The sequence below is a fragment of the Glycine max genome, chromosome 3, assembly GCF_000004515.6.
Source record: "Glycine max cultivar Williams 82 chromosome 3, Glycine_max_v4.0, whole genome shotgun sequence".
In the NCBI taxonomy this organism is placed as follows: domain Eukaryota; kingdom Viridiplantae; phylum Streptophyta; class Magnoliopsida; order Fabales; family Fabaceae; genus Glycine; species Glycine max.
The window spans coordinates 4,954,236-4,968,884 of NC_016090.4; the positions used below are offsets into that span (position 1 = coordinate 4,954,236).

General features: G+C 30.6%; 2 protein-coding genes across 2 annotated transcripts; both read right to left on the minus strand.

The window, feature by feature from the left end:
• Nucleotides 1-1,562: 1,562 nt before the first annotated feature.
• LOC100802035 (peroxidase P7) lies at nucleotides 1,563-4,233 on the minus strand. The gene is made up of 3 exons (XM_003522070.5): nucleotides 3,909-4,233; nucleotides 3,482-3,676; nucleotides 1,563-2,302 (listed from the first exon to the last, which is right to left on the minus strand). The coding sequence occupies exons 1-3, from the start codon at nucleotides 4,122-4,124 to the stop codon at nucleotides 1,748-1,750; spliced, it is 966 nt and encodes a 321-aa protein (XP_003522118.1). The 5' UTR covers nucleotides 4,125-4,233; the 3' UTR covers nucleotides 1,563-1,747.
• Nucleotides 4,234-11,896: 7,663 nt separating this feature from the next.
• LOC100803619 (peroxidase P7) lies at nucleotides 11,897-14,339 on the minus strand. The gene is made up of 3 exons (XM_003522071.5): nucleotides 14,002-14,339; nucleotides 13,531-13,725; nucleotides 11,897-12,655 (listed from the first exon to the last, which is right to left on the minus strand). Exons 1-3 carry the CDS (start codon nucleotides 14,215-14,217, stop codon nucleotides 12,107-12,109), a joined length of 960 nt encoding a protein of 319 aa, XP_003522119.1. The 5' UTR covers nucleotides 14,218-14,339; the 3' UTR covers nucleotides 11,897-12,106.
• Between the last annotated feature and the right edge of the window lie 310 nt (nucleotides 14,340-14,649).

Genomic DNA, 14,649 nt, shown 5'->3' on the forward strand with positions numbered 1-14,649 from the left:
TTTCTGATAGGGACCCTGTTTTCTTGAGTTCCTTCTGGCGAGAGCTTTTTCGGTTTAGTGGAACTCGTCTACGCATGAGCACCGCTTACGACCCGCAGACCGACGGCCAAACCGAAGTCATGAATCGCATTTTGGAGCAGTACTTGCGATCATTTACCCACTCCTAACCAGCGAATTGGTTCCGTTACCTCACGCTAGCTGAATGGTCTCATAACACGTCCCTTTATTCAGGTTCTAGTTTTACTCCATTTGAGATAATCTACGACAAGCCACCGCCGACAATCCCTCAGTATCTATAGGGGACGTCCACTAACGAAGTTGTTGATTCACTGATATCCTCCTGCCAAGCGATTCACGAGGCACTTCAATGCAGGTTGAGTAAGGAACAGGCTGCCATGAAGAAACAGGCAGACACCAAGCGCGAACATTGGTCAATGGGTTTATGTTAAGCTCCGCCCCTTCCGCCAGCGCTTTGTCACCGGACTGGTCCACCCAAAGCTATCAAAGAGATTCTTTAGACCTTTCCAAGTTATAGATCGTGTGGGACAGATTGCATATCGTCTCCAATTACCAGACAATACACGCATCCACCCCGTTTTTCACTGCTCCCTCTTGCGCGCATATCACGAACCACTTCCTTCTCCCTTGGATGCATGGCCCCTACAAATTATCGATTAGAAACCCATGCCCCATCCACTTTGCTTCAATCTTGGACTCCAAACTCGATAATTCTACGTCCCCACCAACCCGTTTAGTTCTTACCCAGTGGTTGGGGCAACCCTCGGAGGACATGACATGGGAGCCTTGGCAGGAGCTTTGTGACACATACCACCTTGAGGACAAGGTGGTGTTTGAGGACGGGGATATTGTTAGCAACATACCTCATCAAGAGTCCAGTACAGAAAAGCCCAAAAGGATAACCACAAGACCAGGTACCTGCAAGACTACGAGACCTAATAACAGCTTCAAGGGAGCAAGCATCAACAGAAACCAGTGCAACTAATGACAATAATAATAATCAGCAATTAGTTAGTTAAGCCTATTGAGTTAGTTAGAAATAAGTTTGTTAAGTCTGTTGACTTAGTTACAAGTGATTATAAAACTGTAGTATATAATAAAGTTGCATGGAAATGAGAAATACACGAAAAGTTTATTCTTAGAATTCCCTTTTTGGAAGGAGCCTTGTCTCGAAGTAAGGTACCCATAATCCTCTGTCTCTAACAGTGGTGACAATTATGCAATGATGGTTTCAATAGGAGTGGTATTAGCCGTGACAATTATGACAATGGTAAAAACTATTCAATCTCATCCAATAATCCAATAATTATATATAAAACAAGGCCGTTACAAATTCATGGATTAAAGGGATGAAGATCAAATGCATAATTGAGATAGAGAATATATTGATAATCATTTGGTAACATGCTGAATTGAGTAAAAAAATGAAATGAATAGTCTCTAATTTATAGAGCATAATTTATTGATTTTCTATAACCTCTTATTAAAGCATAAACATAAATTGAAATCAGGCTTCACCAGCTTGGCGAAAAACATATAGCGTATCTTCCAAAATTAAGAATCCCATTTTTAAACATATTAATTCCATAAACTTTACAATGGTTTATCCACGCTTACAGATAATCTCACAATCAAAGCAGGGCTTAAACACGTATACTAAATTATCACAAATACAAATGCACAACGATTTTTAGCCTCCAGATTTCTACTAATCACAACTTATTTTCCTTCAATAGTTGTTCACTTTCCTACAGCTAACACGAATTTCACCTTGATCCCCAGTAAGGGGCTGGATATTTCCCATTTTAACCATCGAATTCGCGAACTCCACATAGAAAGCTTCGGTATCGTAGCTGTACTGTTTAACCAGTTCATCAGTAGAACCACCATTAAACAGTTCCTGATCAGAGTGAAGAAGGCCATTCTTTTGAACCAAATTAGAGTAATAGTTTAGGTCAAAGTTCGCTGCTGTTGAGTCCAAAGGAGCAAGGTTGAGGTCACCACCATTTCTTGGGCAAATGTACTTAAGGTATTGTGCAAAGTTGGGATCAATGTTTGAGTCATTGTAAATATGGTCCTTAAATGTAACACAACGTGCATATCCAATTGTGTGGCCTCCAGAAAGAACAACAAGGTCCTTCTCATCAAGACCATGGTTCTTGAAGTTGGTGATAAGTTGAGAGAGGCTGAAAAATGGTGCTGGAATGTTTGCATCTGCTGCTTCTTTGCTTGCTGTGGTGGAGTCTCTTCTCCCCAGTTGCACCTCCCATGTTGGCCCACCTAACTGCATGGCGCATGCAAATAATTATTGTTCACAACATATTCCATTCATATGTTACAAGAAAAAATATCTGTGCTATTCAGCATGAGAGAGATATAGGTTGTATTAGATGGTTAAAAAAAAAAAAAGGAAAGATTACAGAAATAGGATCCCCTCTATTAATAAAATTTACATTTGTCAGATAAAAAAAAATACACCATGGGCATATTATGAATTTATACGAACTTGAGTAACAGAAACACTATAAAATTTTTGGTTGGTATTAAAAAAAAACTCTATAAACATGCATTAAAAAAACTGTCGAATGTCTTAAGGGTTTTATATTCTCGATTCTCATTAGAATATGGCCTGTCATAATCACCCCACATGCGCTTTGACCCAAATACAATTACGAAATAAAACTTTTGTGATCAGTTATAGGTGAATTGAGAATCCACCAGTTCTAAATACTAGTAAATATTCGGACTGAGTCAGTGAGTCCCTAGATAATAAATTTATATAACGGATTTTAATACATTTATTTGGCTTTTGACTTTTATTGAAGAAAAAAAACAGCATTTCACCATCTTATACCCCATCCCCTATCCTAAGTAATACATATAAGTATTTCACAGTCGACTAATTCAAGTCAAAACTGTAAGCATAATGACAATATGATTTAAATATGTTTTATATTTCCGTAAATAATATACATATATTTATTTTCAATTCTTACTATCCTTTTTGTAGCACATGGTAAGGATTACAAATATCGTTTTATATTTTGTAGCAACATAAAGATAAGAACTAAAAGCAATAAATATGTAAAAGCTAAAACATAATTTTTTTAATATTTTGTAGGAATATAAAATCAAATTTACTATATTTGAAATAACAGAGATTAATCACAATTCGTTAAAATACTTTCATAATAATAATTATTATAAAAGCCATATATATGTGTGTGTGTTTAAGGTATAGCTAGGAACAAAAACAAAGAATATTGCAGATATTAAAGTATATAAAATTACAAGAATTGAAAACAAAAATCAATACATTGAATTACCAGACTTTAAACATATTTTTTTTTATAGATTTAAACACATTTAATTTTGAAAATATTAAATATAATAAGCAACAGTTAATAAATACATTGCATTTGGGGTTAAAATTAGTATTAATTAATGCTGCAGTATTACTCACCGCAACCACGGAGTCACGAGCGGCAACAGCCAATATATCTGCGCAAGAAACAACTGGTGTTCCACATGCTTCGTCCACAGCTTGCTTGATGTCATCAACCACTTCAAATCCTCTAACAGACTGAAAATTAGCAAATGCATTCTTTTCGCTGTCAATGGTGGGTGAAGGGTCTAGTAGAATTGAACCATCACAACCCTGAATCATCATTATAAAACCTAGAAATTGTTAGTTAAATTTCAAATTATATGGATTATTAAATCATATTAAGTGAGACAATTAAATGAAAACAGTAAATATAAATCATTTAAATTATTTGAGTTATTGAAATTAAAAGATAGATATAAATATTTTTTTTAAATGATTATGTGATTATTAATTATCAAGGTATAGTTTTCAAACCTAGATGTACATAAACACAAAGTCTTACGTTAACAAAACAATCATGGAAGTGCAAGCGTAGCAAAGAAGCCCCCATACGGTACTCTTTCTGCACCGCAGCCTCTACGACACTTTTGATTGTGCTCAAAGCATTAGGGCACGCATAATCATAGTAATTAGGTGACAGTTGTGAGAAAGCTGAGGTTGCAAGACTTGCAAACACAAAGGCATGGACAAGAACAGAGAAATACCCATGTGATGCCATTCTATTTGTAGTAGTATGCAATGCTATTAGAAATAACAAGTCACCTAGTGATCAATGCTAAACCCTATATATATTATGTTTTGGAATTTATTTGGATTGCTATAACTATTGCTACATTAATTTCTGTATTTATAGACGCAGTGAGACGTGTGTGCTAAGGAAAAATAAAACAAATGCTACCATTTTTTATTATTGGTCTAAAAAAAAATATGAATGAACTGCACCATATCGTACCTAGTGATCTGTGGACGGAGTCTATGAAATGACCATTTCACCTCAACGCGCAAAACGTCCATTTTCGGTATAAATTACGAGTTAAGTAATCCTAATTAAAATGATAGAGAATACTTGAGTGATTGATTTAGTCCACTGTATTAGTTGATAATTATATATGTACGTCAACCGCAACCAATAATGATAAAAATGATGTTAACTGTAAAAGGGGAACATATATTGGATACATTCTTCTAGATTAAATGAAAAAAAAGAAACAGTTATAATGTTTTAATGATTTCTTAAAAAATTAATAAAAAAAATAACGTTTTTCTTCAAAGTTAAAACGCGTGGCTTCTGAAACATGCTTTAACGAATATAAACTGTTTCTTTTTTCGAAGTAAACTTATTACATAAGTTTAAATTCTCCTTAGACCGTGATTTTGTGTAATCCGAGTGAATACAAGATCATATTTGAAACTATTACTGGACATTTATCTTGCATGTAATAAGTCAAGTTATTTCTTTTTATTTTAATCGAAGAGAATTTACCACTAACCACTTCACTTCGAATGTTAATGTACTGCACACAATACAGTATTTTTTTTTCATGAGAATCAACCTGATAAATTTGAGTTAAATATATTTTTAGTTCCTCAGATATATAATTATGTCTGTTTCAGTTCTTCAATTTAAATTTGTTAATTTTAATCTCTCAAAGTCAATAAATGTTCATTTTAGTCCTCGGTTAAGACATTGTTAACTAAGCATGTGAGGTAGCAAATTATAATTGTATTATAATTTGTGATGACTTTTTACTGTTAAAAATTTATTTTCTAATTTAGTCTTTAGATATAATTTGTGACAGCTAAAATCATCATAATATGTAAAAGAAAAAAAAAATGCGAACTGAAATTCCTAAATTATAAAGTGGCAATCCAACCCAACTTATGCTAAAATGTCTCACTTAGTTCACTTTGTTTTCCAGGTAACTCGACCAAAGGAATAACATGATACATTGGATTCTCGAGTATACAAGAAATAGCATAAATCAACCACTAATTTGAACAAATTGTTTTAAAAAAATGGAAGATGACCCTATTAAAATATAAGTGTAAGGTAAAATTTTATATCAGGTAAAAATAAAAAAATTGAACAATAAATGAAGATAAACTCATAAATTTAAGTCTTAACGTTTTGGATTAAAATGTGAATGTTAGATTTATTTATATAGTGTGTTCACAGATGGATCCATCTTTTGAGTTGTGGAGATAATTGTCCCTCTAGAATTTTTTTACCTATATATGTATAATAAAAAATTACTCCGATAAAAAAATAGATACTTTTCTTGTAAGATAATCTTTTAAAATATATAAAATAAAATAAGAAATAAAAAAGAGAAATTAATTGATTCTAATTTTAAGACTTTAACTTTTTAATTTTGAGATTTAATTATTATTTTAATCCTCTAATTGATTTTTTATGTTTGATTTGGTCCATCTAGTTTTAAAAGGTTTAATTAGGTTCTTTATTTTTTTAAATAACTTCAATTTGATCTTATTTTTCTTCTGTAATCTTTGACTATTTTTAAAAAATGAGACCAAATTGAATCTATTTTAAAAAAATAAAGACCTAGTTAGAAATTTAAAAAATAAAGGGACTAAGTTGAACGTGTTATATAAATCAAGAGATCATTAAATATTTAAATATAAAAGGACTAAATTGAACCTAAAAATTTAGAGGGTGAAAATAATAACCTAATTTTTACATTTCAACTTCTCTAGACATTCAACAAAGCATAATGATTCATTTATTAACTTATACTACTCATTTTCATTTGAGTGATTTCATTCCAATTTTCAAACAGAGAAAGAAAAGGATTAAAAGAATTTCTCATTAATTAATTTTGTGAAGATGTGTGTAATCACATGAGAGAAGATGAATGATTGTTTATATATATATATATATATATATATATATATATATATATATATATATATATATATATATATATATATATATATATATATATATAACACAATGAAAACAATTTCAATGCAAATGCATAAAGAACACTTACAATATATATAAACTTAAGTATTTTTGATAATTTTTTGTTATGACATACATTTTGTAAAAATTTAGGGATATTTTTATTTTGTAAAAATATTATAAACTATTTTTGTCTACCATTAAAATTTTTTTTGGATCCATTAGTGGTTGTGCTCCAGTTTTTATCCTCTCTCATGCACAACAGAACAAACAACAATTATTAATGGGTATATATTTTTCTCAAGCTTCCAAAGTCCCAACAACGGATTAGGCATGATGAAGAACCCCCAATCCTTGGGAACATGGATGGGTATCTAAAGAAAAATACCATTTTTTACCAAGTACAAGAAGTATTACTCAAATTTCTTAAATGGGAATGGCAACATGGATGGGTATCTAAGTATCACATACTTGTACTCGTACTTGTCTCATTATATTTTTCTATAATTATTTTAATATATATATATATATATATAATATTTATTGTTTTATTTTTTATAATTTTAAAAATATAAAATTATTAGTTTAATTTTTATATAATTTAAGTTATAATAATAATAATTAAATGAAAAGTAAAAAATATACATTTAACTAAAAATATAATTCAATTATTGTGTTTTTAATTTTAAATTTCTTGGTTATTGATTACTTTTTATATATTTTTGAATTAAAATATAATTAATAACTGAATATATTATTTATTTAAAATATATAAATAAATTGAAATTATATAAAATAGTGTGATAGATAACCGGTGGATTTTCTCAAATCCAATAAAACCTGCCAAGAATGGGAAGGGCTATTAAAATTTTACCCGATTCTTTTATACCTGAACCTATTCCACCTTTTAATTGATATACTCATTTTCCAAATAAAATAATGCTAGCTAAACGAACTGCACTGTGCACACACGAATGAAAACTTTGTTTCTAGATGCAGTGTTATACAAGAAACAGCAATTTACATAAACTATTATGCTGCGCATGTGATTAATTTAATCTACGGTAATAGACGGCCATATAGACAGAGAAAGATATTGCAACAGTCATACTATTATTCAGTTGGTTGTAAATTTTTTGGTATGGTATTTGATTTTTATGAATATAAAAAATTAGAATTCTTTTAAAATATTAATACATTTAAAGGACAAAATATACCATATTATGTTAACCGAAAGGTTGATTTAGCGGTTAATTATAAGCGTTTGGGATATGGACATGTGGTTATTTAGGAGTAGGAGAAATAATAACGCAGACTCTAATACACTTTTTTAATATATTAATTTTTATGACTTTCTTTATGTTTATATTATATTTAATTTCATCTTTTATATTTTGAATTTTTTATTTCAGTTATTTATGCTTTCAAACTCAAAATAATCCTTATGAAATAATAATTGTTTTCGAGTTTGAATTGTGATTATGAACCATTTTTTTACTATGGCATCCAACGGATGTTTGAATTAAAAAGGAGTTAAACATGATAAAATTTGCGTAAAACTCATCTCATGAGCTTAATATTTTTTTTAATTAATTTTTCAATTGCTTGTTGGATTGTATTTACATGTGTTTTTTTTTACTATGTTTATCTTTTTTTTTCAAACATCAATGAGCTTCTATGATTTTCATGCAGGTGAATCAGTCTTAAATTATAATCAAGTTGACAATCCTAATTCAAAAATATAAAATCAATGTTTGTTTCAAATTGACTCACTAAAAATATAAAAGACTAAATTGAATTTTTTAAAACATAAAAACTAAACTAATTATAAACTAAACCATAAAGATTTTATCCTAAAATTATTTTTAAAATAGTGATCTTTGAACTAGATTTTATTCTTCTTAACAAATCTCTTTCTAAATCTTTATATTTCCTTTATACATCTTTTACATGTCAAATCACTAACATAAAATACTTTTTTTTTATCGGTATGATGGATATAAAAAGATGAGTGTATTTGTCATCAAAAGTAGAATCAAAAAATTATTTTGTTATGCAACCTGTTGTTTTGACCTCGTAATATTTGAAATATATTCAAATTAAAATTAAGTTTAATGTCACTTTTAGTCTATTATGTTTCATAATTTTTTCGTTTTAATATATTAAGTTTTAAAAGTTTCATTTCAATCTTTAATATTTTTAAAATATATCATTTTGGTCATTTTTTCAATTTTTCATTAGAAATGTAGTATTATATTAACTTTTGAATTTAAAAATAGTTTAATGTCATTTTTGATCCATTATGTTTCATAATTGTTTTGCTTTTGATACATTATATTTTAAAAGTTTCATGCTAATTTTTTATATTTTTTAAATGTATTATATTATTATTATTATCATCATCATCTTCATTTAATTTAATCATTTATTAACATTAATAATTTATTCATCAATTATTCTTAATCACAATATAGGTAAGGATTCATTCTTTTATCATTTTGCCTCTTACCATTGACTCAAAAAGATTGTTGTCCTAACCCTACTTTTTTGTCTCCGTCACAACCAACCTCAGTCGAAATTATCGTCTCACCTAACGACGACAACAATCGTCTCATCGCAACCATCAACAATAGTGCGTTGATGAAGGCGAAGAAAAAGACCAATAACATTCAATTGTGAATGAGATTTGATCAGTTGAGCCAATCAAAATCATTTTCCAATGAAGCGTACCATTTGGCCCCTCTTTGCACTTTTCATCTTTGTCTAACCAGTTTGTAGATGTTGAATGAAAAATACTCTACTTCCTTGGCCTAACCATGCACCACAATGTAGGTCTTTGCTCTCAAACCTCACAATTTAGGATCATGTTTTTATCTTTTGTCGAAGACAACTTTTGCTTTGATCTCCTTCGCTTTTGTCTCCAATAGCATAGCATAGTTGTACATTAAGTTTTAAAAATTTTATTATAATTCTTTTTTTATGTATTTGAAATGTATCATTTTTGTTCCTTTTTAAAATTTAAAAGTTAACAAAGCATCAATGTTCCTAACAAAAATTTTAAAGAAAAAAGATCAAAATAATACATTTTAAAAACATAAAAGACAAAATAAAATTTTTATAACTAAATATACCAAAATAAAACAACTACAAAATATAATTGACCAAAAATGACACTAAATCTTACAATTAAGCTCCATCTGTTAGATATACAGACAACCATGCATTTAGGGTTGTAAGTAGTATTGTACAATTACATATCACAATCAAAATTACAACTTGGAATACTTCTTATTTTACTTAAAGGGTTAGTTTAGTGTCCATTGTAATTCTTTATATGTACGTAATATGTCAAAACAAGAAACAATTGGGTGTCAACAGCCGGCTTGATCTCATTCTCCATTACAAATCCTCATGCAGATTGAAAATTCATATTCACATTCTTTTCGTTGCATAACAACGATATCTGCGGGGTAAATGATTGAATCATCACAGTCCTAAATCACCATCACAAAAAATAAAAAAGACCAGGTGATTCATCAGACTCTGTCAAACTGTTACATCAACTAAGATGGATAGTTGCTGCCCTGTATGATGCCTGGTGGGGGGAAGGGTTGGACTTGACCTAGTAAAAGATCATTATGACCGAAAGATACATTTATTATATTTATAGGCGTTAGAATGAGGAACTAAGGAAGAACTTCTCAAAGTTTAATTACTTTGTGCAAGAAATAGGATAAAGGAATTTTTCCATGTTTGTTATTTTTGGTAGACTACAATTATTCTTTATAGAAGGTAATCTTACTCGAACTAGCTAGGTAAAATTATTATAGACAATAAAATTTGATCTAAGTATTCAATATGTGTGTGAATTAGGCTGGTTTTCATTTACTAATACTCACGGTTAAAAAATAAAAACCTTAGCTTCCTCTAATTTCACGAGTTGTTGGATGCAGCTTCACCTAGTGCGGTATCAACATCACCTTTGACAACCAAATGCAGCTGTTTCCAAGAGAGTGAGAAGGTCAAGGAAACTATGACAAAGACATGATGGGTGATGAAACAAGCATTTGACGAAACAATTTCCTTCGACGGTGGCGACGTATGGTGGTTTGCAGAAACACTGGAGTGGGCACACTTCCCGTTTATACAAATCTGCATTTGGATTGGTTTTGGGGAGGATTAAATCTGAATCCACATTCAGGGCATTCAAAGATCTAGATCTAAATCGACATGAAGAAGCCAAGAGTGGCGCCGGACAGTGGAGGGTGGAGACAGCCAAAGGAGGGAAGAATAGCATGTTTGTTATCTGGCATTGAATTTGAAGGTGCAAAGACGATGTTTAATGGTGTTTGCGGTGGCTATGGTGCGTTACAAATAGTGTTGACTAACAAAGTGACACTTTATTAAAATTTTAATTTTTAAATTATGTTTATTTTATTCAATTTTTAATTTCAACATAATAATAATAATAATAAATATAGTAGCGTTAAAAGTTATCACTATTCACAAAAAAAATAACAAAATTTGCAATCTTGACAGCATCATCCTGACTTGGATGGAAGGGAGGCATTTTGGAAAATTAAAGGACCAATGTAGCGTTGAAAATTTAGAGATGAAATTCAATTATTATAAAAAAATTTAGCAACCAAATTTATAATTAAGACTTAAGTTTATGAGGAGAAAATCAGCGATCATTATATTTGTCAAACTTAATTAAGTATATGCATTTAATCAATTTAGAAGCATTTTACTTGATTAAATGCATTGAAAAGTCAATGTGTATCGTTAGGGGTATAAAAGCATTTTTATTTATAATTTTATCATTTTATTTTCATTATATTTCTCATCTATTTGTCTTGAACCAAACAACCTAACATTTACTTTATTTTTACTCTATTTCTTATTTCTCTAATTATTTATCCTCTATCTTAAAAGGAGAATCAGTCAATTGAAGGAAGAAGAAATCAAGTCGGATAGCAAAGCTCTCATACTATCAGAAATGTCCATATTCTACAGAGAGAGAATAATCAAGTGAATAGAAAAAGCTAAAGAATATTTTATATTTGAACACCCATAAATTTCAAACGTTTCATCAGCACCTATCATTCTTTCTATTTTTTTCTTCTAATCACACTACATTATCAATTAAATCAATCATTTATCTGGATCTTTGATCCTCTTTTTTTATCTCTCTCAAGGTGTAGACAATTAAAAGGATGTTGGAGAATCAATTTTCAAAAGCAGCAAAAGCTCACTTTATTTGTGTTTATACAAGTGAATAATAGAAAAAGCTGACTCAGAATAACTCTAATTACCATTGTGAGCAGGTCTAACTAACTCAAGGAAGGAACTAGTTATTCAATACATTTGAGTTTCATTATGTGAATTTGGACTTTGGTTTGAGGCTTTGAGCATTGTGCAGTTAAAATGTAAAATTGATTTATGCATTCGGGTTTAAGGATAAGCACAAATTTCTGGTTTTTTTTTTCTTTTAATTAGTTCTCGGTCTTTAAAACTGTTTATTAGGAAGAGACTCAAGAGATGATAAAACTGATGTAAAACAAGTATTTTAAAAAAAAAATATCATCCGAATAGTTCTTTTTAATCAAAACAAACAAACAAATCTTGTATCTTGAAGGATACATGTAAACACAAAACACTTACAATATAATAATTTTAAATTAAACTCGTGCAAAATAATAATGTTCCATACTTACTAGTGCCCTACATATTAACCTACATCACATACTTATTAAATGCTACACTTTTGTAATGAATTAGTTCACTCTCCTGCAGTTCAAACGAATTTCACCTCTATTCCCGGTAAGAGGCTTTATGTTTCCCATCTTAATCATAGATTTTGCGAAGTCCTGGCGGAAAACCTTGGTATTGTGGCTATATTTTTTTACCAATGCATCAGTAGAACCACCATTGAACAGTTCCTGATCGGAGCGAAGAAGCCCTTTCTTGTGAACCAAGTCACGAAAATAGGCTGAATCAAATTGCGCTGCTGTGCGGTCCAAAGGAGCAATGTTGGAGTCACCTCCTTCTCTAGGACAAATGTATTTGAGCTCTTTTGCAAAATGTGGATTGATATTAGAGTCATTGTAGATATGGTCCCTAAAGGTAGCACAACGTGCATTTCCAATTGTGTGGCCTCCAGAAAGAGCAACAAGGTCCTTCTCGTTTAGTCCATGGCTCTTGAAGTTGCTTATGAGCTCAGAAAGGCTGAAAAATGGTGATGGAATGTTTGCATTTGCTGCATCACGGCTTGCTATGGTGGAGTCTCTTCTCCCCAGTCTCACCTCCCATGTTGGTCCCCCTAGCTGCATGGGGCATGCACATAATTGTTAATGTTACATGTTACTAATTAAAAACAACTTCTTATGTTATTATATGCATTCAAATTTCATTAGGTCATGCAGGATGGATGTCTAAATGACTAAATCAAACCACTTGATCACACTCAAATAACTATAGTGTTACATTTATTCATATAATATTCTTATGTTATTATGCTTGTCTTTCATTAAGTGGATTTCTTTTCACATTTTCGTGAAAGGATTTTTTTTTTTTTTGCTGGTAGGTTAGCAGATCATGGTTTACACTCACAGGAATTTATTTGGTGGGAATTGGTCCCAAGTTTCATTTGTAATCACTTTCTTAGAGATGAGTTAAATATGTCTAATTATAGGTTTTTGTTAAACTTGTTTATGTTGGTTTTATGTCACCCATGATTGTTCCATTTTCCCTACTTTTTATGAATAAATTTAATCTGCGGGCATAGGATTGATAGTGACATACTTTTTTTAATTGGTGTAAAGGTAAGTATGAAAAACTATGTTGTAAAATATTCATAGTTCTATTTTTTATATTTAAACATCTTATATTTACTGAGTCAGAAAATCAAAAAGAAATTTATTACAATTGTTTGGTTTACCAGTTCTTGCTCTATTTGCCATGGTAGCCGAATGGTATAAAAATTGAACTATCGACTAAATTAATACAAAATATTAATCACAATTAAATATAGAATAAAATGTTAAAATTTGGACATCTATAATTTACAAACAACCAACCAATATTTCTCATTTCTCTTTATCTTGTAATATCTCATCATCAATTAGAATTTTAAAAGGATGAGATGCTCAAATAAGGATTCTATCATTAATTATTATTAGTAGTGTGTAGTATCACTAACCGCAACGACAGAGTCACGAGCGGCAACAGTCAATATGTCAGCGCAAGAAACAACTGGTTTTCCACATGCTTGGTCCACAGCCTCTTTGATCTCATCCACCAATTTAAATGCTTTGTCGGATTGAAAATCAGGAACTGCACTCTTTTCGCTGTCAATTGTTGGTGAAGGGTCTAGTAGAATTGAACCATCACAACCCTGATCAGTCACCATGATTACAAAACCAAGTGATTCATCAGACAAAAATTACATCAAGAACCTACTATACATGTATAAATAACACTAGTATAGAGAGTTTTAAGTTAACAGAAATATAAGATTGGTCTGGTAATTTGAAAATGAAACTTTAAGAGTAAAGAGAAAAGGAAGATAGAAAAATTATCCGTTTGAATATCTCATTTTGATATTTTTAACAAAATTAAACAAACTAACATCAAACTATCATATATTGAGTAAAAAAACATAAAGTCTTACATTAACAAAACAATCACGGAAGTGTGTGCGTAGCAAGGATGCGCCCATACGGCGCTCTTTCTGCACCGCAGCCTCCACAACACTTCTAATGGTGCTCAAAGCATTAGGGCACGAGTAGTCATAGTAATCACGAGACAATGATGAGAATGCCGTATTTGCAAAAGCTCCAAGTATAAAAGCATAGATAACAATAGAGAAATACTTGCGGGAAGCCATTTATATTATGCAATGAATGATGAAAATGGTATCTTACGCTAGATAACAAATCAATATATAGTTAGTGAACAAACAGATATAGAGAATAGAACCAATATCATTGGGTTGCAATAGCCCCATTATATTTAAAGAGAAGAAGGACTATATTATGCTATTTCATACGTAGTAGGTGGTGGTGGACCGAGACTAATAAAATTGACCGATTCGTGCAAAGAAACGTTCATCAAGACATTAATAATGAAATACTTGGGAAAGTCCATGGGATTTAATTTTTAATTGAAAGTTCACCATACAAGCTAGATTAGGTAGTAAATTATTATTACCGGAAACGTACATGGAATTAATAGATCTCGATCCTTGTTGGATCTAGTCAATCCAAGATATCATTGTCATGCTAGTTAATCCTGTTACATGTTCTCATTTTACAATAAT

Coding starts and splice junctions, on each gene's coding strand:
- LOC100803619 (XM_003522071.5), bottom strand. CDS start 14,217: ATGGCTTCCCGCAAGTATTTCTCTATTGTTATCTATGCTTTTATACTT. Junction 13,726..14,001: donor TCCGTGATTGTTTTGTTAAT/GTAAGACTTTAT, acceptor GTGACTGATCAG/GGTTGTGATGGTTCAATTCT. Junction 12,656..13,530: donor CTCGTGACTCTGTCGTTGCG/GTTAGTGATACT, acceptor TGCCCCATGCAG/CTAGGGGGACCAACATGGGA.
- LOC100802035 (XM_003522070.5), bottom strand. CDS start 4,124: ATGGCATCACATGGGTATTTCTCTGTTCTTGTCCATGCCTTTGTGTTT. Junction 3,677..3,908: donor TCCATGATTGTTTTGTTAAC/GTAAGACTTTGT, acceptor ATGATGATTCAG/GGTTGTGATGGTTCAATTCT. Junction 2,303..3,481: donor CTCGTGACTCCGTGGTTGCG/GTGAGTAATACT, acceptor TGCGCCATGCAG/TTAGGTGGGCCAACATGGGA.